Raw genomic sequence first — 25,227 nt, forward strand, 5'->3', positions numbered from 1 at the left:
CGCCAGAATCGTTGAAGTCAGGATGGCGGAATATCGCTCGAACTTCCCAGCCTCCCACAATGTAGATCTCTCCGCCGACATCTTCATTGATAGAAACGTAGAACTCGTCGTTCATCAGTTGTTTGACTTTCCCCTTTTCCATGAGGAGTTCGGCTTTTCCTGTTTCGAGGTCTCCAACATAAATGTCGCCATTATTCCACGAACCGAAAATGTATTTCCAACGAGTTCAGGGAATCGTTCACCGCGATATAGTACGCCGCCCAGAATTGATGTCGTGTCCGTCTGGTCGAGTTCGAAGAGAGGTTCCACATAACCTTCCGCCTGGCCAACCGTTAACCCGCTGATCGGATGCGGAACATCAAGAGTTGCCTCCCTTGCAGTAAGTAGACTTCCCTCTTTTCGAGGCCAACCGTAATTCAATCCCGCTTCGATCAGATCAATTTCTTCGACGGAATCGAACCCCACGTCTCCCGCATACAAGGCCCCCGTTTCGCGATCGAAGTTGATGCGCCACGGATTTCGCAGCCCGTAGGCATAGATCTCCCCGGCGGCCGATTCGTTGTCTAGGAAAGGATTGTCCGCCGGTATTCCATAGGCTCCGTTAGCGCTGTTCGTTCCTAGCGGATCAACGCGCAGAATCTTGCCATAGACGGAACCAAGTCTTGGGCCTGCGTACCAAAGACGTCTTCGCCGACGGCAATGTAGAGCATACCGTCCGGCCCGAACGCCAAGTCATTGACGTTGTGGAACTTGCTGCCCTGATCGAAGCGCATCATTTCACGCGACGAACCGCTGAAACGATTCGAACTAGGATCCGTCGTCGTCCATTCGGTCACCACAGAGTGCATGAATTCATCAGTCCGAATCGAATCAAAATCGGGTACCACCTCCGAGCCCTTTTCAATCGTGACTGAATAAAACTTGCCGAAACCAGGGTCACCTTCGATTGTGTAACCAGGATGCAATGCGACGCTGACGGCTCCTTCCGTTCCTTCGGTATCGGTCGTTTCAGTCTTTACGAACAGCGGATCCGAACCCCACGTTGGGTGCGTGATCTTCACGAAGTTCGTTGATCGCACCGTCAAGAAGCGACCAGAACCGTCAGGAATCTCTTCAAGATCACGAGCATCATGTACCGGTAGAACACCGCGAATGTAGATGTCATCGGCAAGCGAGGAGACTTCGAAATCTGGAAAGTAGTCATGCTGCCCTTCAGGATGTTCTTCGCCCAAATGTGCGTAGCAGACTCGGCCAGCTAATGAAAAAAGTAAAATGACAAATTGGCAGCGTTTATTCATGACAGCTCTGTGTTTTTCAGATGCAGGATGTTCGACGGCGCGGCCTCATCTTTGCGGAATCATGACAGACTCGCAAACTAATTTATTCCTATTCGCTGGCCAACGCCCAGCGACTAACCACAGCCATCAACAGAGTCAGTCAATTCCGTGTGCCTGGCAAACTCTCTATACTTTTCCCTTACACGTTCGTGACAGCAACCAAAAGAAGTTCTGGAGAGGACCATGCACAAGGTACTGATTGTTATTGGCGATGCAACGGAAACGCTCGACACCATGTATCCGTACTATCGATTGATCGAAGCAGGTTTTCAGCCGGTCGTTGCGGCACCAGAGAAACGCAAGTATCAAATGGTCCTGCACGAGGTCAAACCGGGCTGGACGATCACAAAAGAGTGGGAAGGCTACACAATCGACGCAGATATCGCGTTTAAGGATATCGTCGCCGAAGAATACGCAGGGATTCTCTTCTCCGGCGGTCGAGCGCCCGAATACATCCGATACGATGAAGACCTAGTCCGAGTCACCAAGCACTTCTTCGCATCCAACAAACCGATCGCAAGTGTTTGCCACGGCGTCGAGATTCCAGCCTACGCCGATTGTGTCCGCGGTCGCAGAATGGCAACGGTTCCCAAATGCAAATTTGATCTGGAAGTTTGCGGAGGCATTTTCGTTGACGAAGCGTGTGTGATCGACGGAAACTTGGTCAGCGGACGGACGTTCCATGACAACGGCAGCTACGTGGGTCCATGGATAGGCATGCTGTTGAACGCGACCAGCGGAGCCGTCTAATTCTGCGATACAGTGTAGAACGATGCGCACATACTCTCCGAATCGCCAGCGAAGGACGGTGCAACAGGCAATGTCGATTCTTGTTCCGTCCTTCGCTGGCATTTCAGGCTTTCAGCAATCGGCTTGCATCAATAAGCTTGCATCCCGAACTCAAAAGCACGACTCTCCATAGCTTTTCTTCAACGCTTCAAGCGCTCGAACCCACAACATCCTGGACGCGGCGGTGGAACGGTTCATTCGTTCCGCAACTTCTGCATGCGACAACCCTTCAATGTGCCGAAGGGTCAACACTTCACGGTGATCGTCTTGCATCCCTTCGAGCGCCGCGGCGAGCTGTAACGTTTGCTCAGCTCGGACAGCAATTGAAAGTGGAGTCCGCTCTTTCCCAACCGCCATTTGCTCCATACGAACACTTACTTGGTCGATAGCAGATTGGAGCGTCTTTTCACGTCCCTCGCCTCGTTTCGCAGTTTGCAAAAGATCGCGATCGGTACGCATGATAACTCGCGTCAAGATGACCCGCAGCCAAGCCATTCGCTCCCCATGCGTCGTTCCACGGAACTTGTCTTGACCTCGCCATGCATCGACGAGTGTTTGCTGAACAACGTCCGATGCATCCAATTTCCCCCTAAGCTTTCGGAGAGCTGGCGTTCGGCAAGCATCTTAAGCCACGGGCGAAGTGGGCCGATCGACCAGCTAGTCCGCAGTGATGCTTCGGCATCGCTTTGGTTCGGAGTCGACTTCATGCTTCACCTCCATCAACAACCAGACTAGTCACTTTTCGCTTGTTATTGATTACCCACGTGCTCTTTTTGAACAGGTAAGAAAAGAACAGCGCCCCCGTGTAGTATTTCAATGGGTAACTCAACGTTCCGACCACGAATACGCGACCACGTCTTGCATCCGGGGGTCGAGAACCCTCCGCGGATCATGACCGAACCACTCCTTTGTTCCATAGAGAAAAAGGACAAAGACGCCCAACAACGCAGCAAACCAGAACGCTACCCTTCCCACAAACATGGCTCCGGAAGCCCAAGTGGGTGGCCGGTATATAGCGTAGATCGCAACTGGCACAGCAAACCATCCGTAGCCGTCCAGCACCATCATCGGTTCGAACCAAGCTGAACGGACAACCAAGAGAGCCGACATCAATACGAGGGGAGCGAAAAGCAACCATGACAAGGTCCATCGCCGGCGAATAATCATGTGTCCAACGTACAGTATCGGCATGACGACCATGGCGAAGCCAAACGCAGCCAGCATCCCGTTACTGATAATCCCAACCAACGAGTCACCGTATCTCGCAACGGACAGTCGCCGGAGGCGTCTAGGATCCGTTTGCGTGACCCGAGGAATCGATGTCGAGACGTGCGCTGGTTGCGACCCAATATCGCGAATCATCGTCCCCTCTGCGGTCGACACCAGGAGTTTTCGACTTTCGCCGTTTTCGATTACGAGTGGTAGAACGTCCCGATCCCGATCAAAGGATGCTACGAACTTGCCATTCCTGAGGTCCAATAGTTTCGTTCCGACGGCTCGACGTGCTTTCAACCACCCAAAGAAACTCGACTCATTGTTCGCCCTTTCGAACCACGAGTATGGTTCGTCTTTTAACGACGTCTGCCAAATCGGCTCGATCGAATCGATCGGATAGCAACTGAAGTCAGACACGGTCATAGATAGTCGTTCTGGAATACCGTCCCCAGTGACGTCGGTCAACCAAACGCCGCGGAACCTGTGCCTACCGTGTGAGTCAATACTGTCATGGACGAACGTCTGGACTAGGCTCGTCTCCCCAACATCAAACAAAGTAAAACGATTCGAGTTCTCTGTGGTTCGCCCAGCGAAAGCCAACTGCGGCTTGCCACCCTCGTCGATAAATGCCGTCAGAGCAGATTGATTTCTGTTTGTCGGATCAGGTCGAGCCGCAGTAGCGGGATCTACTTCATGCCGGCAAATGACGTTACCTGAACTACCGTCTAGGACAACAATCTCTTTCACGGCTGTATCCGAATTCTTAACTGATTCGACAAGTGCTACGCGCGTCGTACCGCCAAGCTGAAACGTGGCAACCAACCCCGGAGAATACTCGTGGTAACTTCCCTTTTGATTGCCTCGGCGAGTCCAGAGAACATTCCCATTCCGCCCGTCCCATGCGCGAACCAAAAGAATCTCTTCGCCCTCAACTTGATCCGGCCCGATAATGTCAGTGACACCGTCCTGATTCAGATCAGCAAGTCAAAATATTCTCGCATGTGCTCTGGCCGATTGTATCTTGAAGCTTTGGCAAGAAAAACTGTTCTCCCAAATCACTCGGCCAGAGTCCGCCTGTACCATGGCCATGCTAAGTATGTTCGAATCGTTGAACCTCACAGTCTGCCCATCGCGAATCAGCAGTAAGCGAGATTCTCCGATACCTTCCAAAGACTCGGCATGCATGACGGTTCCCTGGCCCTCTCCAACAACCTGCCAAATCTTTCTGCCCGTCCCACCATCCAACAACCAAGTCGCGTCGCCAGCCCCGTAGAAGATGTCGGTTTCACCGTTCGCTTGTCGAAACGGAAAGAACTCAACCCTTGTCATGTCTGCTTCTCGCGTCGACGACCAGATAGTCTTTTGGTTGTCCACGTCAATAACACTCAGGGCTCTCTTTGCGAGGCCCTGAACTGCCGCCAACTGTTTCCCTTCCGAATCAGACCAAGTCGCAAACAGCTGGTTTTCGCCCAACCGAATCCTTTTGTCACTTTGCTCCTCCAGAATCAACAAGCTCTCCTCAACATCTTCGTATGGGCCAGGTCGCATGTAGTAGACACGAGCTGAAGCCTTGACGTGTTCTTGCTTGACGACTGATAGGCCAGCTGCAATTGACACGGCGTCCGTCGATTGTGGATGAAATCGAAGCGTGAACGAATCCTTGGTCAATTCAGCTCGCCCACCCGTTAGAATATCGACCTCGACCGTGCCGTCCGGTCCGGGCACTTGGTTCCGAATTCCTACGATACTGCTCTGCGGTTTCCAGCCGTCGATCGACTGAGGTATCGGAAACTTCGCCCACGCGAAACGCTCACCCGTTTGTCCACACAACCAATCGACGTACACATGAGACTCGGTATAGGCTGCTGTCTGTCCGGCCCAGCCTGAATTGTCTGAGTCAATTGTTGCGACAGCGAGATCTTGCCAACCGTCTTTGTTGATGTCCGCGACTGGCGTGATCCTGCTGATGTCTTTGCTCGCCATCCGATTGACTTCAACATTATCAGCTAACCAGTTCGCTTCTCCGTTGATTGCGTTGAGTGACTTTAATCCCAGCGAATAGCCGCATCGGCGTTCGTAGGATGTGAAAGGAACCACCATTTCATCGATCCCGTCATCATTCAGATCGACAACAAGTGGCCAGTCTGTAGGCTGCTTTTTCGTTTCAACATGTTCACAGATTCGCTCCCAAATCTTGTTCCCCTGGAGATCAAAGGCGACAAGTCGGTTTGCCTGCACTCCGGATTTCGAACGACTACACACCGTCGGTTCAGTAAACACCAGCGCGCGTTGCCCGTTCGTTTGGACGAGCTCCGGCTTGCCCCACATCTCATTGGCAAACGAAATCGTCGAACCCACCTGTTTGCCCGCTTGGAAATCGAACAGACGGCACTCATTCCCTGCGAAGTAAACACCAACCAGGCGACCGTTGTCTTCGACTACCTGGACAGGCGAAGGGATTGGCAGCCGGGACGAACCAGTACTGTTTGGATGCCACCGCAGTCCATCACTCGTAGATGCTGCAAGCTGCAGCTGTCCGTCCCTCGGCCATTTACCCGCCAAGTCTTCCACCACAATCGAATTCTGTTGAACGAAGTTGATCGGGTCGCCCGTCTTGCCGCTTAACAAGACATGGCAGACGTCGGTTTTGATGCCAGGCTGAATATGGACCAATTGCACGACAACGTCGTGGATCTTGTCGCCGTTGCGATCGCCAACGTCGAGCATGTTCACAATGCCCGGCAACGTGAGCTTGTAGCTTGGCTTTCGACTTCCTTCATACTTTATCGGGTCACTAAACTCACCGTTGATGTCGTATGCTCGACTCCACAGTACTTTACCGTTGGCATCCACGGCCAGCAGCGCGGACTTGTCGCTGGCCGCGATAAGGTTGTCACCTGCACCGTCACCGTCCAAATCGACCGCCGTACTAAGAACGCGTTCCGGACTGGCCACCTTTGGCTGAAAATCGAATTGACTTCGGATCCACGAAGCATCCTCCTGCAAATCAACGGCGAAGTTCAAATCAACCCTCGGACGGTCGTCGTCGTTCTCATTACGCTCACCATGAAGACTGACGATCGGAGTCTTGATGCTGCTAACATCGAGCTCCCAATCGTTAGCGTTATCCAAGGCAAAACGTTTTATGATTCCGTCGCGCATCCAAAGGACATGCGTTTCATTGAATCCCGAAACCGGCACCGCAAAGGCGTCCTTGATCGAGATTTCTCTCGCCCGCTCCTTGCTCTTTCCCAGCCGATATTCTGTGGGCATTCCGGGCCGAACGGACAGTCGTACCTTTCGACTCCAGCGCCCCGCGACTCGCAAGTGTTGCGTCGTATTCACCCAATTTCAACTTCTGTTGTTCTTGCATTGGCACGGTCAAATTCAACGCGTGCTTCGAGTCGTTGGACTCCCCAACCGGATGCATCGTCGTCATATACGGACCTCCTGAGGCCCGAAAACGAAATGATCCGAGTGTGCTTTCCCGATAGTTGTCCCAGGAGAGACTCGCCAACATCACCATCATGACGGTTGCCAGAGCCGCAACCCCAGCCAAACGCAAGCGAGACTGATGCTCTGCGTCCCCAACGAGCAAGATGCTCAACAATCGATATCGCTCGTGCCTTTATCGGTCGATCATCCCGAATGGCACGCAGGTCGTCCGCCAGTTCAGCCGCCGTTGCGTAGCGTCGGTCCGATTCTTTGGACAGACATTTCATGAGTACCACGTCCAAGTCTCGCGAGAGCCCCGGTCGGAGACTGGTTGGTGTGGGCGGATCTTCGTAGGCGAATTTGCGAAATCACATGCAGCGGATCATCGCCCTCGAACGGCGGTCGCCCGGTCGCCAACTCGTACAGAGTTGCACCAAGGCTGTAGATGTCAGAACGATGGTCGATGTCAACTCGCGCAAGATCGGCTTGTTCTGGGCTCATATAGCGAGGTGTGCCGAGCAACGCGCCTGTCATTGTCGCGCCGACATCGACCAGCCGTCGTGCCAATCCGAAATCCGTGAGCCAAACTCGTCCTTCGTGGTCGATAATCAAGTTGGCAGGCTTCACGTCACGATGGACGACGTCTCGCTGATGTGCATGCCCCAGTGCTTCTGCAGCTTGTAGTCCGATATCGACGATCTGATCTGTGGGAATTGGCTTAGAATCGTCCCCACGATAGGCCTCTTCAATTGTCTGCGCCAGACTTTCGCCTTCAATACGCTGCATCGCGTACCAGCTAGTGTCACCTTCGCGACCGGTCGCATAAACGGGAACGATATTCGTATGGTGCAGCGCCCCGGCAGTTTCCGCTTCACGTTGAAAGCGTTCGAGCGCCCGCGGGTCCACGATCCCAAAACGCATGACCTTGAGCGCCACGATTCGGTCGAGCGAGATTTCTTTCGCTTCGTAGACAACTCCCATCCCACCGCGTCCGATTTCATCGCGGATTTCATAGTCACCAATCACTTGCGGCGGATTTTGCTCTATTAGAGGAGGGGAACCGCCTGCGGGGCTGTGCTCCGTTTCCGCTCTTCCGTCGAACAATTCCACGCCATCCAGGGCAGGTTGCAAGTCCATCAGCAAGATCTGGATGCTGCTTCAAGAATTCCTGCCGAGACACCGCGGTGCCGGCTTCGACTTGCTGTAGATATTCGTCGAGGATCTCTGCGAGACGCAAATCGACCGTCGAATCACTTGCTTTCGCTTTTTCAGCAGAATCGTGCATCAGATACTCCTTAAAGGAGGGAATATTGCCTCTATCTTAGTAGAGACGGACTGTGCTGATGCGCAACGAGAATTCCTTGCGGGCTTCTAAGTTTTGCCGATGATCAGAACTGAAGGCATGTTTTCCGCGTCGATATGAGCGATCAAGGCTTTGAAGTAAGTCCGAAATCAGCCTGATTCCTTTCACCTGCCTTTACGTCAAACGTCAGGCCAGAAGTATCGGCTTCTGAATAGGGTTCAGGAATACGCCAAATCTGTTTTGCAGGACGGCTGGGCTGCATGACGTCCGAAAGCGACCCAAATTCCTCTGCGGCCGCGGCCGCCTTGCTACTCACCTCCTCGTCAACGGCAGTGATCGTCACCGTATGATTGCCGATGAGTGCACCGTCATCCGTCTCGAACGTAGTCAGCTCGTACTTTCCATCGGCGTCGGTCACCCCGAACGCAGGACGACCACCTTCTGCGGCATGAAAGTCACACTGGCGTCGGCGATTGGAGCACCGTCGAATGTCACCGTACCTTGGACGGAAGCCACCCTGGAATCACTGCTGCATCCCACCAAAACGATCAACAGGAGACCACTCAGGGATCTGACAGCACATTGAGAAAAAACTGATTCGATGTCTATCCATGAGAAACACCTGCCCTCACCCGTACTAGTTAAAAACGCCACCACCGATGACTTGGCCGTCCGCTTTATCGCCAAGGTATTGGTACGCTTGGTGGTCGATGTCTTCCGTGAGAAATGTACGCTGCCATCGCCCAACGCAAAGTTGGCACCGCCCGGATGAGCTGACTTGAATCCGAGCTCCGCATTCCAATTACAAGGTCTGTTGCAGTTGTCGACATCAGGACCTTCAGCTTTGCAAGTATCGAAATTGATCGGAATGATGGTCGTGACCAACCCGTTACCGTTATTCGAATGCAGCCAACCGTTCCGTGCATGTACCGAACAGTCGGTGCGAACTTCACCGTAGAAAATGGTCTTCGAAAGTCCATCGGAGATATGCTTCAACTTCGTAGTGTACGTCCAACGCGAAAATGGACCGGAGTACTTCTTGAGATTGTTGAAGTCTCGCTTCTTGAGCGCAAACTTGTTCCACGATCGAAGTAACTTGCAACTACAATTTGGATTGTTAATTCGTTCCGCGGAACCGTGCGACGCACTGTAGTTGAACTTCGCCATTTTCTGACCACTTCCGAGGGTCGTATGTTCGACGGAGCCATCACTGGGACAAATGAACATAGGTACCACGAAGGAAGAAACAAACCTTCCATCCGGCGTCTTCTGCGAACGTGCTTGTTTGTCAAAGTCGATCAGTCCATGCAACGATGAGTCTTCCGCGAAAGGTAGAATCCTGGCGAGGACTCCAGCCTGTTCGTGCAATCCATCCTCGTCCCGCCAGATCGCTCCCGGTGGAAGTTCGCCCAGTGCTGCTTCGTAGTTGAGTGTCGCAAGGCAAACCTGACGAATGTTATTCGAACACGCGCTCTTTCGTGCGGCCTCTCTCGCCGCCTGCACGGCAGGAAGCAGTAGCGTGACGAGCATTGCAATGATCGCAATCACGACTAGCAATTCTACAAGAGTAAAGCCGATACGGTTTCTTCCGAACTTACACATAGAGCCCTCCAGCAAACGACTATTCGATCATGACAACGACGCGCGACCACTCGCGTCGTCCGCCCGCCTGGCTGATCCCGTTCCATCGCCAATGAACCTGGGCGGCAGCGTGAAGTTTACACGAAAAAGCGAACGTAGAGCAAAGGCAGCCCCATTGGCCGCTTGGGAAGAACGTCAACGCACGGTTAGTTTTTGAAACACTCAGTTTCCGTAGAAAACAACCGTTCCGATTATCCGGGCTGCCTTCTGAGATCCACCCTGAATCACACTCAAAAGAAGTGGCAAGGTGTCTGCGTCCGATCAGTGTAGAAGTCTCATCTTTTTTTACGACTCACGTTTCAAAGGGCATTAGCGAAACAATGACCAAACGAATTTTCCTCGCCATCTCGCTTGCGATGGCTTGCACGGCCGCAAACGCTGGCCTAACACCCTACTCATCTGAAGGAGCGTTCCTCGGAGCGCTGACCGGCGATACGGGAACCCAAGACTTCGAAAGCTTCACAGGACTCGGTGGTGCTACCGGTGGACCTGACGCCAGCGGCCTAACGCTCACCTTTCCGGGCGTTACCATAACCGGAACGATTTCGTACACAACTGGCGGTCCAACCGCTGGTCAGAACCCAGACGCATTTATCTCTAACTGGTCCTCTGACTACGGTGCCGTTTCTGGTACCCAGTTTTTGAACGTAGACAACGTCCTTCCTAATACGTTGACGATCACGTTCAGCGAAGCGGTTTCAGCCATCGGCTTTTACCTAATCGATGCGGGTGATTTCGGCGTCTCCGAAGACTTCCAATTCCACACGAGTGCAGGCGATGTGGTAACAGTCGGAACACTCGGCAATCCGTCGCGACTCAGCAGTACGTTGGTGTCGTTGACACAATGGGTGGCTCGTTCACCAGCGTCACGTTTGACCAAAAGGCACTGCCTGACTTGTTCGGTATCGATGATCTGACAATCCAAGCCTACGAAGCACCTGTCGTAGACCCACCAGATCCAAATGCAGTACCAGAGCCAGCAAGCGTCATTGTTTGGCTTTCGCTTCTGGGTGTCGGCGTTGCCTATGCTCGCCGTCGCAAAGACGCTGAGTAATTCTTAGCGACCTATCGACGTATCAGCAAAGGCGGCTCAATATTTGAGCCGCCTTTTTTTATTGATATCGAAGCTGTTTAGCATCCGGGCTATTGCTCCAGCCACTTCCGAAGAACTTGAGTATCCTTCTTCATTGCCACCAGGTGTTGCGGTACAAGCTTGGGATCTTTGTGATCGAGATATTCTTCATGCAAAGAAATCGGCCCCACAAATCCTGACTTCGCCAGCATTGGAAAGAAATCTGGTGAGATATTGCCTTTGCCAAGTGGAACGTTCTTTGGCTTCCGTCCATTCCACTGGAAGTCCTTCACATAGACAACTTCAATGAGTGGCCGAATTCGTTGAAATGTAATCGGCCAACTCATTCCACCTTCAACAGTCGCATGACGAATGTCGTATGCGACACCAATTTCCTGCGGCGAGATTCCTTTCAATGCGACGGGCAGATCCCACAACGCCGCGCCCAACTGGTTCCCACCCGCGTGATTCTGATACACGGCGGTAATTCCTAGCTCACGGTTCAGGGCAGCTAGATCGCGCAGTTGTGGTCGCCACGAATCAATCTGAGCGGTGACACTCTTCTTTAGGTCATACCGCAGATACTTCATGCGATAGCGTTTGACACCAAGTTTTGCTGCCGTTCGAAGCACTTTTTCAGTCAACGGATTGCGAGCGTCATCAATGTCTGAGGTTAGCAGGGTGATTTCGAGTCCGCGTGCCTTCAACGCCTCAACAAGTTTCGGTAGATCTTCTTCGACGCGTTCCGGTTCGACGTTTCCGCCACTACGAACCGGAGCCTCAATACCATCCACACCTAGTTCAGCGATTCGATCCGCCAGTTCATCGTAGGAGAGCGAATTGAACGGTTTCGTAAAGACGCAGATCTTTTGATTGAGTTTTGTCTCCGCTTCGCTGACACGTTCATCTGCGGCGGAGGATAATTGCGCCGAAGCGAACGTCGCTCCAGCAATCGCAAGTGCTTGACGACGGTCTAATTGCTGGCTCATAACTTCTCCTGAGTTAGCTAGAGGATTTTTTGCGCTGGCGATACCTTTTCTCTAGCGTTGAGATAGTTGCAATGGCCAGCCCCAACACTGATCCCGCCGCTACCGAGAAAACGAACGCCAGCACGGCGACGGTGGAAACCAATCCGTGTGTGATCACGAATCCCGTCGCGGCCATAAGTCCCACGCCCGTACCGACTCGGCCGCCCACTTGGAGACCTCTCGCATAGAGACTTCGTTGCGGTGCTTCCACATCGATCTCGTTGCGAGAGTCGGCGTGAGGTGCCGAATACGGATTCTCTTGTTGCATCAGTATCTACGTCGAACTAAGGGCTGACTCGACGAACCTTGATGTTACGGAAAGCGACGACATTGTTATGATCTTGCAGGCAGATGTGACCATTGTTCGCCTTGCCGAATAGTGGCATCTTCCCGAACTTACTCTTGCTAACTCGTTCGTTCCAGTCATCGCTGCCCTTCACGTACTCGCAGTACTTGGTACCGTTCATGTACTGCACGCATTTCTCTGGCGTAATCAAAATGTGCAGCGTGTTCCATTCACCGGCGGGCTTTGTTGCGTCAACTCCGTCTTCCGGCTTGTAGAGTTGATAGAGCCAACCAGCCTTCTGTGGATCATGCCCGTCCTTGTTGTCTTGGATTTGAATTTCGGCACCAGTCTTCCATGGCGTGTTGCCATCCTCCGTGACGTGGAACATCAACCCACTGTTCCCACCCTTTGAGATCTTGTAATCGACGGTGAACTCAAACGCCATGTACGTCTTCCTCGTGATGATGTCACCGGCGCCCTTTTTCGTCCAATGGACCTCGCCATCCACGACCTTCCACCCATTGCTCACCTCGTCCTTTTGATAGTTGCGAAAGTGGTCCATAGACTTGCCGTCGAAAAGCAACTCCCATCCAGCTTTCTTTTCGTCGTCAGACAACGTGTTGTGAGCTGTGTCCTGTGCAGTAGCTGTATTCGCTGTGATTGCCAGAATGGCGGCAAAGAAAAACAATCGTCTCATCGGAAATTCCCAGTGCTAGTGAGTTGGAGTAAGGAGACCCAATAAGATAGTTGCCACGAACCTCGAACGCGAGCACGCTTCAGTCGTCGACTATCGGCGTTTTTGCCTTCCATTCCTTGGTGATCAATGCCGCCAACCCACTTCCAGCGAACGCACCACCGCCACCAAGGGTAATCACTAGAATACATACACCGATGATTGCAGGCACCGAGTTCTGCGCACCGCGAAGATAGTTCCAGCAGAAAATCACCGCCGCCAAAAACAGGGGAGTCATCGCCCCAGCGCAAGTAGAAGAAAAGATCGCCCTCGATCTGGTTCGGCGGAAGCGTGCTTGCAATGAGATCCCAAAGAGCCCCACCCCGATCACAGCAATGAAGCAAGTCACGAGGAGATTTCCAAACCACGGCAAGATCGCTGCATTGATGGAAGTCCAGAGAAGGCCAACCGCGACTGACATGCCGACATGACCGCAGGCGATGATCCAAAATGTGCCTGGTTCGCATCCATCGGGAAGCACAGCATCCAGTTCAGACGCAGCGTACGGATTCTCTTGCTTCGTCATGGATTCCTTTCACGGAGATACGCCTCCCTTCGCTCCGGAAGTTGGAGGCACTTAGTACTAAGTGCACTTCTTTCGCAAAGGTCCGGAAGATCTAGAACAGGAAATGCGGGTCCTCGAATTCCCCACACTCGCGCGATGAGGTAGACGTCTTCACTCAATTCAAGCTGCAAGAATAGGCCATTGATCCCGACTATTGAAGCGAGAAGTTCTTGTTCTCGTCCAATCGCATAGAAACTCGACTATCCGAAACCGCGTCCTCATGAAAAAGCCATTCCGCGTAGGCTTGGCCGCACCAACCAAGCATACAACTGATTTCGAGGACGCGTCGCCGCTACCGAAGACGCCACGTATTCGCTAAGTTCACATTCATCACGAAAGCCCGCAAAACACTGGACAAACGAAATCATGAGTGACTACCCCGAAAAAACATGTTCGATCGATCGACTCGTGACACATGAGAAACTAGTCGCAGCGTCACTTAGCGGAACCAAGACGCAACAAAGAAGAGCCGGAGTCTACGGCTATCCGGGCGAGACATTTGACCTGGAAGGGGAAACGTTTGTCATCCAAGATCTTCGTCAAGAGCGCCTCGGAGACATGACCGAACAGGATGCGCAGAAGGAAGGATATCCAAACCTAGGCTTCTACCGCGACTTGATCCTGAAGATGCACAAAGGGATGGAATGGGACGAAAAAGCAACGGTGTGGGTTCACGAGTTTGGGAAGGCAAGCGAAACCACCTAGCCCACGCCAAAGACGGCAGCCGACGACCAGGGCATGAATCTGAGTATTCCTGCCTGCGTTGGCGACGTCGAATCCGTCGGACTTTCTTCCTATGAGTCCAGATGCAAGACGTGGTAGATTTCGTTGATGATGCGTTGCGATGTAAACGGCTTTTGCACGACCGCATCAGGTGTGACGTTCGCGTGGCGTTCGACCGCACCCGTATCAAAGACGTAGCCGCTGCAAATAATCACAGAGATCCCTGGCACTTCTTCCTTAAGACGAAGAAGAGTCTCTTTGCCGCTCATTCCAAGCATCGACCAATCGAGCAAAATCAAGTCGATTTCGTCCTTGTGCCTCTTCAAAAGATCGATCCCTTCCTGACCACCCGCTGCGGTGTAAACATGCATGCCATGCTTCTGCAGGATCGTCAGCAAAGCCGAACGAACCAACGGCTCATCTTCCACAATGAGGACGGTCTTCCCGGAAATCGCTCCGATAGACGGCTGCGGCAATCCCGATTCGCGTTCCACTTTCAGATGCGTTGACGGAATAAAAACCTGAAACTCGGTACCGACATTTTCCGACGATTCACACTGAATCCATCCCTCATGTTGCTGAACAATGCCCCTCACACATGGCGAGTCCGAGTCCTGTTCCTTTCCCGACTTTCGTCGTGAAAAACGGCTCAAACATTTTCGAGCGAACTTCATGTGGAATGCCAATGCCCGTGTCTCGAATGGACACAACAACGAATTCGGCTTCTCTACTCGAACCCGGCTTGCATTGCCGGCAGGAACTGGTCGAAACGAAGATGGTCCCACCGTCTGGCATGGCATCCCGTGCGTTCATCAACATGTTTAAAAAGACTCGCTCAAGCTGCGTATCGTCGACGTTGACGTTAGGAAGTTCGTCGCACAGATTGGCTTCCAGTCGGATTTTCGAACCGAACCACGGTCCTAACAAGGATTGGAGCTGACGCACAATGCCATTGACGTTGCTCACCTTTAGGTTCAGCCGTGTCTTACGCGAGAAACCAAGCAACTGAGAGACTAGCGATGCGGCCCGCTCTGCCGCACCGACCGCTGTGTCAATTTGTTCTTCCGATTGTTCGATCGTCTGGTGTGGCTCCAACTGCATCACCGAAAGGCTGCCAATAATGGCAGTAAGTAGATTGTTAAAGTCGTGTGCAAAACCGCCGGCAACTCGTCCAATCGCCTCTTGCTTGCGTGCATGTGCCAACGAGTCTCGGAGGTCCTCGCGCTCTGTCACATCGTAGAACGCCCAAACTCGACCGACGAATTGTTCTTTCCCGTCCGCGACAGGTGAAGAGCGAACAATAATCGATCTCTCAATGGGTTTCGACAGGGATAGCCGAGTCTCAGTATGCTCTTCTTCATTGCTGTTGAGTCGCATCCACTCATGGAGAAAAGCAGCGTCAGCCCCAGCTTTAGAAAACGACTTTGCGGCAACGTCCGCATGGTCTCCGGTCGAGAAATCCCCATCCAACAGCGAGAGAGCCTTATAATTCACGGCACGTACTAAACCTTTGTTCCCGACGAACAAGATTCCGTCTTGGATTGCGTCAAGTGAAGACCTAAGCTCAGCAGTTAGCCTAGAAAGGTCTGAAGTCTTGGTACGCACCTGATGCTTGAGCGATTTCGCCCAGATTAGACCAAACATGAAGACCCCCGCCACAGTCGCGAGACCAGCCAAGACCCTCTTGCTACTGACACCTGATCGCCTACGAGTGATTTGAACGTTGGTAGCCGACGGCACGTAAAGCGAAAATCGACTTCCACCTTCGGTATCAAATGCACATGTGCCTGTCACCAGGGCAGACAGGGCGGAGCCGAGGTTGAGAGAGCTATAGGTTTCTTCGGTCGCAGAAATGTTGACGCCGAATCTTGAATCATCCGATCGCAGTTGCAGTCGAATCGTACCACTATCGAATTCGTGACTTTCAATTTCGCCTTGAACTCGCACCCGTCTACAGTCGGGACGGTCACGAAAGATACTAGAAATCGACGACAGCCTGGTTCCGAAAGGGAGCCGAAATCAGTATGAAGACAATACCGCGCTTCCAAACGAGTCGCACCATTGCCATCCACTCGGCAAAAGCCCGACACATGAGTGTTCACACCTGGTTCCAGCCACAAATTGGTTTGCGGCCAATTGACCCAAACTCCAAATTGGTTTTGCTCCAGATAGAAGCCCGACGTGTCGCAATAGGTGACTTGACCAGAGGTCACGAAACTCTCTTCCTTCAATGTCCGAAGTTCTTGGACGGTGCTATATCGCTCGGGGTCAAGCTTCTTCTTTGCTGGTTGAATCGCATCGAAAGCCTCCGTAAGAAAAACCTGCAATCCGGTAACGCTGGTACGTCTATTCGTTGTTCGGGCAAGACAACCACGTAAACGAACCGTTTCGCCGAGTGAATCGGCGATAGCGAGCATCTCACGACTTAGCGGAACAAACGCCAAAAACTGAACACGGTTACTAGCAGACTCCACCCCTGAGCGACACCCGACGAGAATGCGTTCCTTTTCTGTCGTTATGAATTCAACTGTCGCTGTCGTCTCGATCCAACATGCGTCCAGTTCTCCTTCACTGAGCTTGCTTAAGTCGACTGTCTTGGGTGGAGCAACGGCGTCGAGTGCGTTGCCAAGAATCTCGCGTGATTCTTCCTTTATGCATGGCTGTGAATGTCCAGCAACGACGGACCCGCTAACCCGCACCCTCGTCCCGAACGCCAACTCTCCCCCTGACGTCCCTGCAACAAAAACAAACCCCGTCCCATCACTCAAGAAGAAAATGTTCTTTCCCTGATCTACAAAGTGAACAATCCCCTCAACAACAACATCGCTGCCTATCGGAATCCGGGCTTCGATAACACTCTGTATAGCCGTAGTTTTAACTGCAGCCGTAGAAACATCAGTCGTCCATAGCATGATCAGTGCAGCACCGATCTTAAGCATCAGAGAGCGTGTTTTCGTTTGCGGTATCACAATCTGTCGAGCTTCAACTAGCCCTTAATCAAGCGTAGGCATTTCGTTCTTTTTATTGGTTTGTGCGGACATGCCTCGAGCGTGCCGACGGTGTCGTGGATTGAATTTCGGCGCTGTAGGTTTTCCATACTGTTGATTCTTTCTGGGTTTGGCGTTGGTACGGACCAGGACTTCCGTATCCTGGCTTCAGAGTCACGAGCTAACAAAGCGCCGGACGTGAAAGCCATTCCCAGAGGCGGAAGAACACGGGTTGCCACTTGTTCCAGCCCAGCAAGCGGTAGGTTAGCCGCCGACCGCTGCGGATGATCTGTGCAGGAATGTTGACCATCGCCTGACGAAAGGTCGGGAACTCCATCCGTAGTAACTTCTGCTTCTGCTGCTCGTGACGCTCTCGCCAACGCGCGCTCACGGGGACCAGCAAAGCGGCCCACGCTTTCAAGCTCCACGCCAGCGAGCAGATTACCATGTACGCCCAGTTGCTCATCAAGTTATCCAGCGGGCGCCTTCAATGCGTGCACGCCGTTCTTGTGCTGTTCGATAATGTTCTCTTGGTGGCAACGCCTGTTGGCCTGCTCGGTCACAATCTCGCTGGCCGGACTTTCCCAATCGTTGGTGAGATAAAAATGGCATTTCGCGTCGTCAAAGAGTTTGCGTTGGCCTTTGTGTACTTCCAGTTCTTTCCAGACTACGATCATGCGATAGTCTCGATCACAGGCCCCAGGCCGATACGAGAATTCGGCCACGTGTTCCTTGAGCAGGCGAATGTCTTCGAACTCGCGACGTTCGACGACTTCCTGTTTGACACGATGTGGTTTCGCCCGGGGTGAAGTCTTAACCTGGTACCGAGGTTTGCGTTGTAGCGTTTCCCAGTCCTCTTCTGGCAGGTTTTCTGCGATTCCGTAGAGTTTTTCCGTGGCGTCAAACCCAAACACGAACGTGACGTTGTCGTCGTCCCAGCCATCCAGAAATTCGCTTTGCGAGAAGTCCGTGTCACCGCGCAGACGAACTTTGCGAAAGCCCGCCTTGCGACACAGAGTCACTGCGCTACTAAACCATGCTGCGGCTCCTTCGTGACTCGGACGATTGCCAGAACGATTGACGATGTAGAGTGGCTCGCCTGTATTCGCCAGCGAAATCATCAACGGATGGTAGCCCCACTGGCCCTTGTAGTTGATTTCCATTCCCTGTTTGCATTCTCCGCCTGTTTCCACCAGCGTGCCGTCGCCATCAATCATCGCTTCCTCGAAGAAGCGGTCGGGCTGCTGTTGCCAGACTTTGGTGCGGATCGCATTGAAAACTTCCATCAACATCCAGATCGACACCGGACCGAAGCGGCGACAGAAGTCCCCGGCCGTGGTGGGATCGGGAATGCGGTGGGCACCGAGCGCATTGAGCCAGCCTTCGTCGGTGCGGCGAAACTCGAGGTGCTCGATGCAGGTACCTCCAGCAAGAATGTTGTAGGCCATGTTGAGCACATGATCGGACTCTGAATAAGGCAGCCAGAACTTGAACAACGAGACATGCTGATTGATGGCCTGATCGAGCCCCAGCACTTTCACCATCCGATGAATGAGCCCAATCCCGCCGCCGGCGATCGCTTGTTGGCGATCGGCAATTTCATATTTGATATTGTGGGCCCTGAGTTGAGGACACTGATCACAGCTTGCAGACGTAGCCAGTCGTCGATCGATTCTGCGCTTGCGAGCATGGAGCTGTTGTCTTATCTTCTTGTTCACTCGAAAACCCTCCGTGGCGTGCTTTTGCTTGTTGTTTGCTATTCAAACAAACGCACAAAACCACCGGGAGTTTTCGAGTTTTTTCGTTTCTTGCAGAAACCCGCGTGATAGAGCTACGCTTGATTAAGGACTAGCGTGTAATCCGATTGATTCCAAACCCCTCGGAAGTATTGTCGCTGGTCAACACAAACATGGCAATGCGGGTAGCCGCGAACACGGAGAAATCAATCAAATGGGCAACCTATTCGCCGTCAATTACCCCTCGGTCCATGTACGAGTTAGCTAGGTCGGCTGGATACTCCAAAATCGCCGTCGATTTGCTAACGCAAATGCCCAGAACCAACACGATGGCGCTTCGCGCTAGGCTTATCAGGGAAGCAACCACGACGCGATGGAAGTCACTCGATTGCCGAACCTAAGAAATTACGTGAAAAGTCCGAACGGTAACCGATGCCGATTCTATCGTACTCAGTGCATTCGAATCACCAGTATTTTGTGTGATACCAAACAGCAATTATCTAGCTTCTTTACCGGCTCACGATTGCCCACATATTTCGTCCTCAGCATTCACCAGTATGCCTACTAAGGTCAGCCCTAGAACCTGGTCCATCACGATTTAGTCTGGACCTAGAACCTTTCCTATCCGAGAGCGCCTCACTTGTGTCTTCGTGATGTGGAACGCCCCACTGTTCGGACCAGTTTGCTGCGTTCGCTGTCGACGGCATTGTGGCAGCGTCGGTAAGACAGCGTGGCGACCGTAAGGGTCCAAAGTTGTTGGGCACGACCACATCGAGTCAACGAAGCGTTATCAGGAAGCTGGATGATGGCTAGCGCAACGGGAAGACCACGCCGCGTTACATCACATTATTTAGTGAACTACCAATCAAAACTTGATCGACAATAAGATATTCATTATACATTGCTCATTCACGCAAATTACACAAAGGGATTGGCATGTCAAGATTTCCAAAGAGAGACAAGCGGTGTTTCGTCGAGCTGCTAGAATCCAAAGAACTTCTTGCTGGCGACTTGGCTGCTACAGCCGATCCCGGCCTTCCCTCTGTTTACACGGCGGCGGTCTCGACAGAGCCGTTGGCTCAGGCGTTACGGACGAGCTCACGACGACTCCGAACACCCGTACTGCTCACTGATCCTCCAAGGGACGTGGACAGCGTGGAAGCAACTCAAAATGCCACGGTTCAAACAATTGAGCCAGCACGTAGCAGTTCACGTAGACTACGCTCTAGACCCGCCATCGAGCAGTTCCCCAAACGCGATTCAAAGGCAGTTAGCGGGATCGAGCATCATCTGCCGTCGTCGCGCCGGGTGCGTGGAGAGGGAGCTGCGTCAACAGTTACCATTTCGGATTCCTCAAATTTCGTCTTGAAGGGTTCGTCGTGGGACAGCGATCCGGGGTCCACTGGCTTTGGAGTGTCAAATGTCAGCTTCTGCTTCGCTCCATCGGGAATCACGTACAATGAAACTCAACCAGATCAGTCAGTAGAAACCCATATAAGCGAAGAAGTCTCTACTTTCATGCCGGCAGGCGCGAAGGACGAGATTCGCGATGCATTCAACAATTGGTCGACACACACCAACATAAGCTTCCTCGAAGTTAACGCTTCTCAGCAATGTGACATTGAAGTTTCGGGCCATGCACTCGGCCCGAATACGCTGGGCCACGCTTCCTTTCCACCAACAGGTCAGATCCACTTCAATTCTGCGGTGAATTGGCATGTTGACTCAATAGACGGAAACAAACTTACGGTTGATATCTTCAATGTCGCCGCTCATGAAATCGGCCATGCCATTGGCCTCGACCACTCACAGTTCACAACAGCCTTGTTGTGGGAATCATAAGAGGAAAACTTCCAGGGTATCCAGGCCGATGACATTGCGGGAGGACAAGCCCTGTACGGCCCGCGAGTGCATCTTGACCGTCTTCTTGTCGGCGACAGCGACAACGACAATCGAAATGAATTTATCATGATCAACAATAGCCTCGATGGTGGGGCGATTCGGTCCCTAAACGATGACGGTTCAGGCAATCTCGTCGATCACTCCACGACGTACTACAACGGATTGATCGACGACAATGACTTGACTGCAATCGGGGACATCGACGGCAATGGGACCGACGATGCCATTTTTATCAACCAGAGCACGGCAGGGCCATCCATCGTCGCCGTTGACGTAACAACAGGATTGAAGATATCGCAATACAGCGGTTCGGTTTTCAATCAGTTTGCGGACGCCACGGACCGTGTCCTGGTTGGTGACATTGACGGCGACAATCGGGAAGAAGTTGTGCTCATCAACAACAATATTAGTGATCCGGTTGCGGTGATTGCTGTCGACCTCATTGACGGCACAATTGATGAAGTGAACCACAATGGAAATCGGTTCGCTGGTTGGATGAACACCAGAGACGGGATGTTTCTCAGCGACTTCGATAACAATGGCACTGAAGATTTTGTACTCGTAAACACAAGCTACACCGGTGGTGCCATCCAGGTAATTGATTTACAGAATCCCGATCCGGCTAATCCACTCAGCTATATCTTTCATGCCGGCAAAGGATACAACGGCTGGATGGACCCGAATGACGAGATGTTCGTAACCGATGTAAACAACGATGGCCGTGAAGAGATCGTTATGGTCAACAAGGGCCCTGGATCCGGAGCTGTACATGCAATTGACATGCAATCTGGTTTGACCGTGAGCTACATAGCAAAAGGCACGCGATTCAACGGTTGGCTGAACGCGTCAGATCGCACCATGGTAGGCGATGTTGATGGCGATGGTCTGGACGAACTTGTGTTCGTCAATACGCAGCAAGGTCCACGGGCAGGCGCTGTCAAAGCCATTGATATCATGAGTGGTGCAGTCGAGGGCTGGATTACGCATGGCCGGACCGGGACATCGCATTCGGGTTGGCTAGACGCAACCGATCGAATCTTCATGGCCAATGCAAGTGGCGATGCCAGGGAGGAAATCGTCTTTTTCAATGATGATTTGCAGGGAGGTGCATTCACAGTGATGAGGATTGGTCTCGGCGGCACCTCGACAACCTTACAGTACATCCTCCACGATGGATCCTTTGACGAGTTCATGGACTACTAGCAACAACTCATTGAAGAACCAAGACGTTCGCTCATGAAGAGCCTCCGGACATCCAGGTCGGGTCAATTTCAGCAAGACCGGAAATCTGCGATGGTGCGATTTCCGACTTCGACACGCGGCCCGACTTGCGAGCGTTCGCCGCAGCACCGAACTCAGCTGCTACGACCGTTCTTGTGTACTCGACAAAATGTTACCTTGGTCACGCGACTCACTTTTTCCCCCTGATGTTTGGATGTTGCGCAACCAATGTTGCGAGTCTTGCCATCAGCCTGCTCGAACGCTTCGAATATCGCGTAGACCAACTCGGAGTCACATTCACAACGCATTCAACCGGGCACTTTTCTCAACAGCGTCTCGATCCGTAATGGTCGCCCACAGGAAAACACGATTACAGCCCGATAACGGCCGCAACGATGCAAATCTACGCCGTTGCAGGCACCCTCGTGATTGCCGATAACGACTCCGAATAGTCTAGCTGGTATTGCCAAGCCTTAGCTGTCAGTAGATCTTGTTGTCCAAACCGCCGAAGTTCGATGCACTCGCACCAGGACATAAAGCGACCCGTAGCTCCAACTCCATCCTGGGGATTCACTCGCAGGCAATTCGAGCTGCCAGCCCTCCTCGATAGACCTATTTGGGAAACGACGACGTTACTATGGAAGCCGCCTCAATTGCCGTACTCAAAAAAGCTTTAGTCCAACTTGATCGGGCCGAGTTACTAGACGCATGCCTCCGACTAGTCCGATTCAAGAAGGACAACAAAGAGCTGCTCACGTACCTGCTATTCCTTTCCGATAACGAACAGGGATTTGTCGATTCTCTTTGCGATCAAATCGACGAGCAATTCGCTCTGACTCCCAACGCTCACAAGAAGACGCTTCGCAAGTTGATTCGTTGGATGGACAAATGCATCCGCTTCTCTGGGGTGAAAGAAACAGAAGCACAAGTCCGCCTTCATTTTTGCCACGCCCTAAAGGAAAGCGCCACTCCATTCCGGCGAAGCAGAGTCATGGAAAACATGTTCCTTGGTCAAATCCGAAAAACGCGCAAGGCAATTGAGAAAATGCATGAAGACGCGAGAGTTGATTTCGAGCAACAAATTGAAGATTTGGAGTAGATGTTCGTTTCTACGTTCGATCTCTGCCCCTAACTTGGACCCTTATCGAGAAACAACAACGAATTCGGCAATTCAATGCAAAGGCATCTATACACGTAAGCCGCTTCGTGCGAGTGAGAAAAAACGCAATTTTTCCATTCCGCCCTCATCACTCGATGGGCGTGATTCATTCTGATACCATTCGTGCGATAGAGCGATGTCTCAAACGCAAGATACGAGCCTGACTCGTCAGCGAGCCGTGTCACCTCCCTCGCATGCCCCGTGCGATAGCCGATCGCAAGAGTCGCCCGATTTCGCCGTCGCTCTGGAACGGAACATTTCTTTCTATGTAGATGAGGTTTGAACAAGAATGAACAGTCGACACGTAAAGACCCTACTCGCAGTAGGCGTACTCGCCAGTGGAGCAATTGCTGCAGACACCGACTACGCCAACGCAGTTAAGGCACTCAGCCCCACGTTCTATTACGAACTCAACGAGAGCGACGTCGATGGCGGTGCCGTAGACTCGATGGGCAATGCAGCAGAACTTGGGTTCTACAACGGCACTTACGCGCCGAGCGTTGAGGACGCTTTCGAAGGCGAGGCAATCGTTGGTTGTGAGGGACCGACCATTGTCAATGATGTAACCACAACAGAAGAGAATCCTGACTTCGTCAACCTCTTCGGATACGAGCCAATTCCATTGCCGGGAGTTGGCGCAGGCAACCTAGCACACTGTAGCTATGACGCTGGTCACATCGAACTTGGCCCGAACGAAGACTTTGCAGCGGCCGACATGACAGTAGCGATGTTCTTTCGCCACCAGGGTATCGGAGGAACTTCGGGTGAGCGGCTTTTCACAAACAATCGAACCGATGCAGCAACCAGCTTCCAGGTGAACGTTGGTGGCGAAGGACTAGTGATCGGCGTCAACCCAAACGCCGCTGGTGAAACTGCAGAACGAACACTCTGGAACTTCGACGTGCCAGACAATCCGGATGGCGCGCCCGACCGAGCTCTGATTAATGACAACTACGGTTGGTTCCACCTCGTGGCATCCACCCACGGCGCGGCAAGCGAACGTGCAGAGAACATCCGAGTTTGGATCAATGGCGCCGAGCGCACTGAAGACTTGGTCGTCACAGAATGGGGATGGGGAACCGACACTGACATCGCGAGAATCGGCGGACGCCGTGCAGAAGGAACGGACTCGACAACGCACAGTGGTGCTCAAGACGAAGTCGCCATCTGGCTCGACCGGGTCCTAACTAGTGAAGAGGTCACTACGATCTGGCAAGCAGCAACGGGTGCCGGACCAACTTGCGTTGAGAGCGGTGGCGACATTGACGGTAGTGGCAAAGTCGACTTCGCGGACTTTCTAGTGATGTCCCAGGACTTCGGAAAAGCCGGTGCGAGTCCAGCCGACTTGGATTGCAGCGGAGACGTAGGCTTTCCTGACTTCCTCGTACTTTCTTCCAACTTTGGTACGACTGTCGAAGCAGCTCAGTCAGTTCCAGAACCTAGCACCAACAGCCTCCTGTTCCTGGGAATGCTTTCAGTTGGAGCGATGGTTCGACGACGCAAACGCGCCTAGGCGACAACAAACGGCCACCCGTAGTTGGCTGTAACGATTAGAAAGTGATTCGCTCGGAGGCATGGCCTCCGAGCGTTTTTTATTGGGCGATGGTACAGCTGCAACGCTCACGGATTCGAACTGGGCACATGCGCAATCCCACGAAACACCAACATGCTAGGGATTTGCGAACTTAGGGCGTCGCGGCTTTGCTCCTCGCTGGCGGGCACCCAGCATTTTGCAACCAACTGTTCAAACTCGTTCATGAATTTGGCATCAAACGTGAAAGTACCTGCGTCCTGGTTTCGTAGAATTCCAACGGTCTCAAAATCGGCCATGCACTTGGCATCCAAGTATGGCGAGTTTGTTTCCGAGATGACTCCGTCTTCGGAATCAAGCAGTCGAAGTAGCAGCCACGTTCGATAGACACCATCTGCTTTTTCGTTCAGAAGCACAGACAGTTCGCGGTCGAACTCCGTTGCCTGCGTTCGGCAAACCAACATCTCCTGCCGCATCTGCAGATAGTGCGCAATCGGCTTAGCGTTCTTGATAAGGCGTTCTGCAACATTGGGCGGAAACGGAAAGTCGCTCAGGTTTTTCTCC

The 25,227-nt window shown here is 52.6% G+C and overlaps 1 protein-coding gene across 1 annotated transcript; it reads left to right on the forward strand.

Moving 5' to 3' along the window:
• Window positions 1-1,571: 1,571 nt before the first annotated feature.
• Window positions 1,572-2,087, forward strand: LOC147036576 (uncharacterized). The gene has a single exon (XM_085905245.1). It carries the CDS (start codon window positions 1,572-1,574, stop codon window positions 2,085-2,087), a length of 516 nt encoding a protein of 171 aa, XP_085761371.1.
• The last annotated feature ends 23,140 nt before the right edge of the window (window positions 2,088-25,227 follow it).

Source organism: Syngnathus leptorhynchus, unplaced genomic scaffold (assembly GCF_054491065.1).
Source record: "Syngnathus leptorhynchus isolate UIUO unplaced genomic scaffold, UIUO_Slep HiC_scaffold_552, whole genome shotgun sequence".
Classification (NCBI taxonomy): Eukaryota; Metazoa; Chordata; class Actinopteri; order Syngnathiformes; family Syngnathidae; genus Syngnathus; species Syngnathus leptorhynchus.

What these genes read in the sequence shown, in the direction of transcription:
- LOC147036576 (XM_085905245.1), top strand. Translation starts at nt 1,572, where the DNA reads ATGTATCCGTACTATCGATTGATCGAAGCAGGTTTTCAGCCGGTCGTT.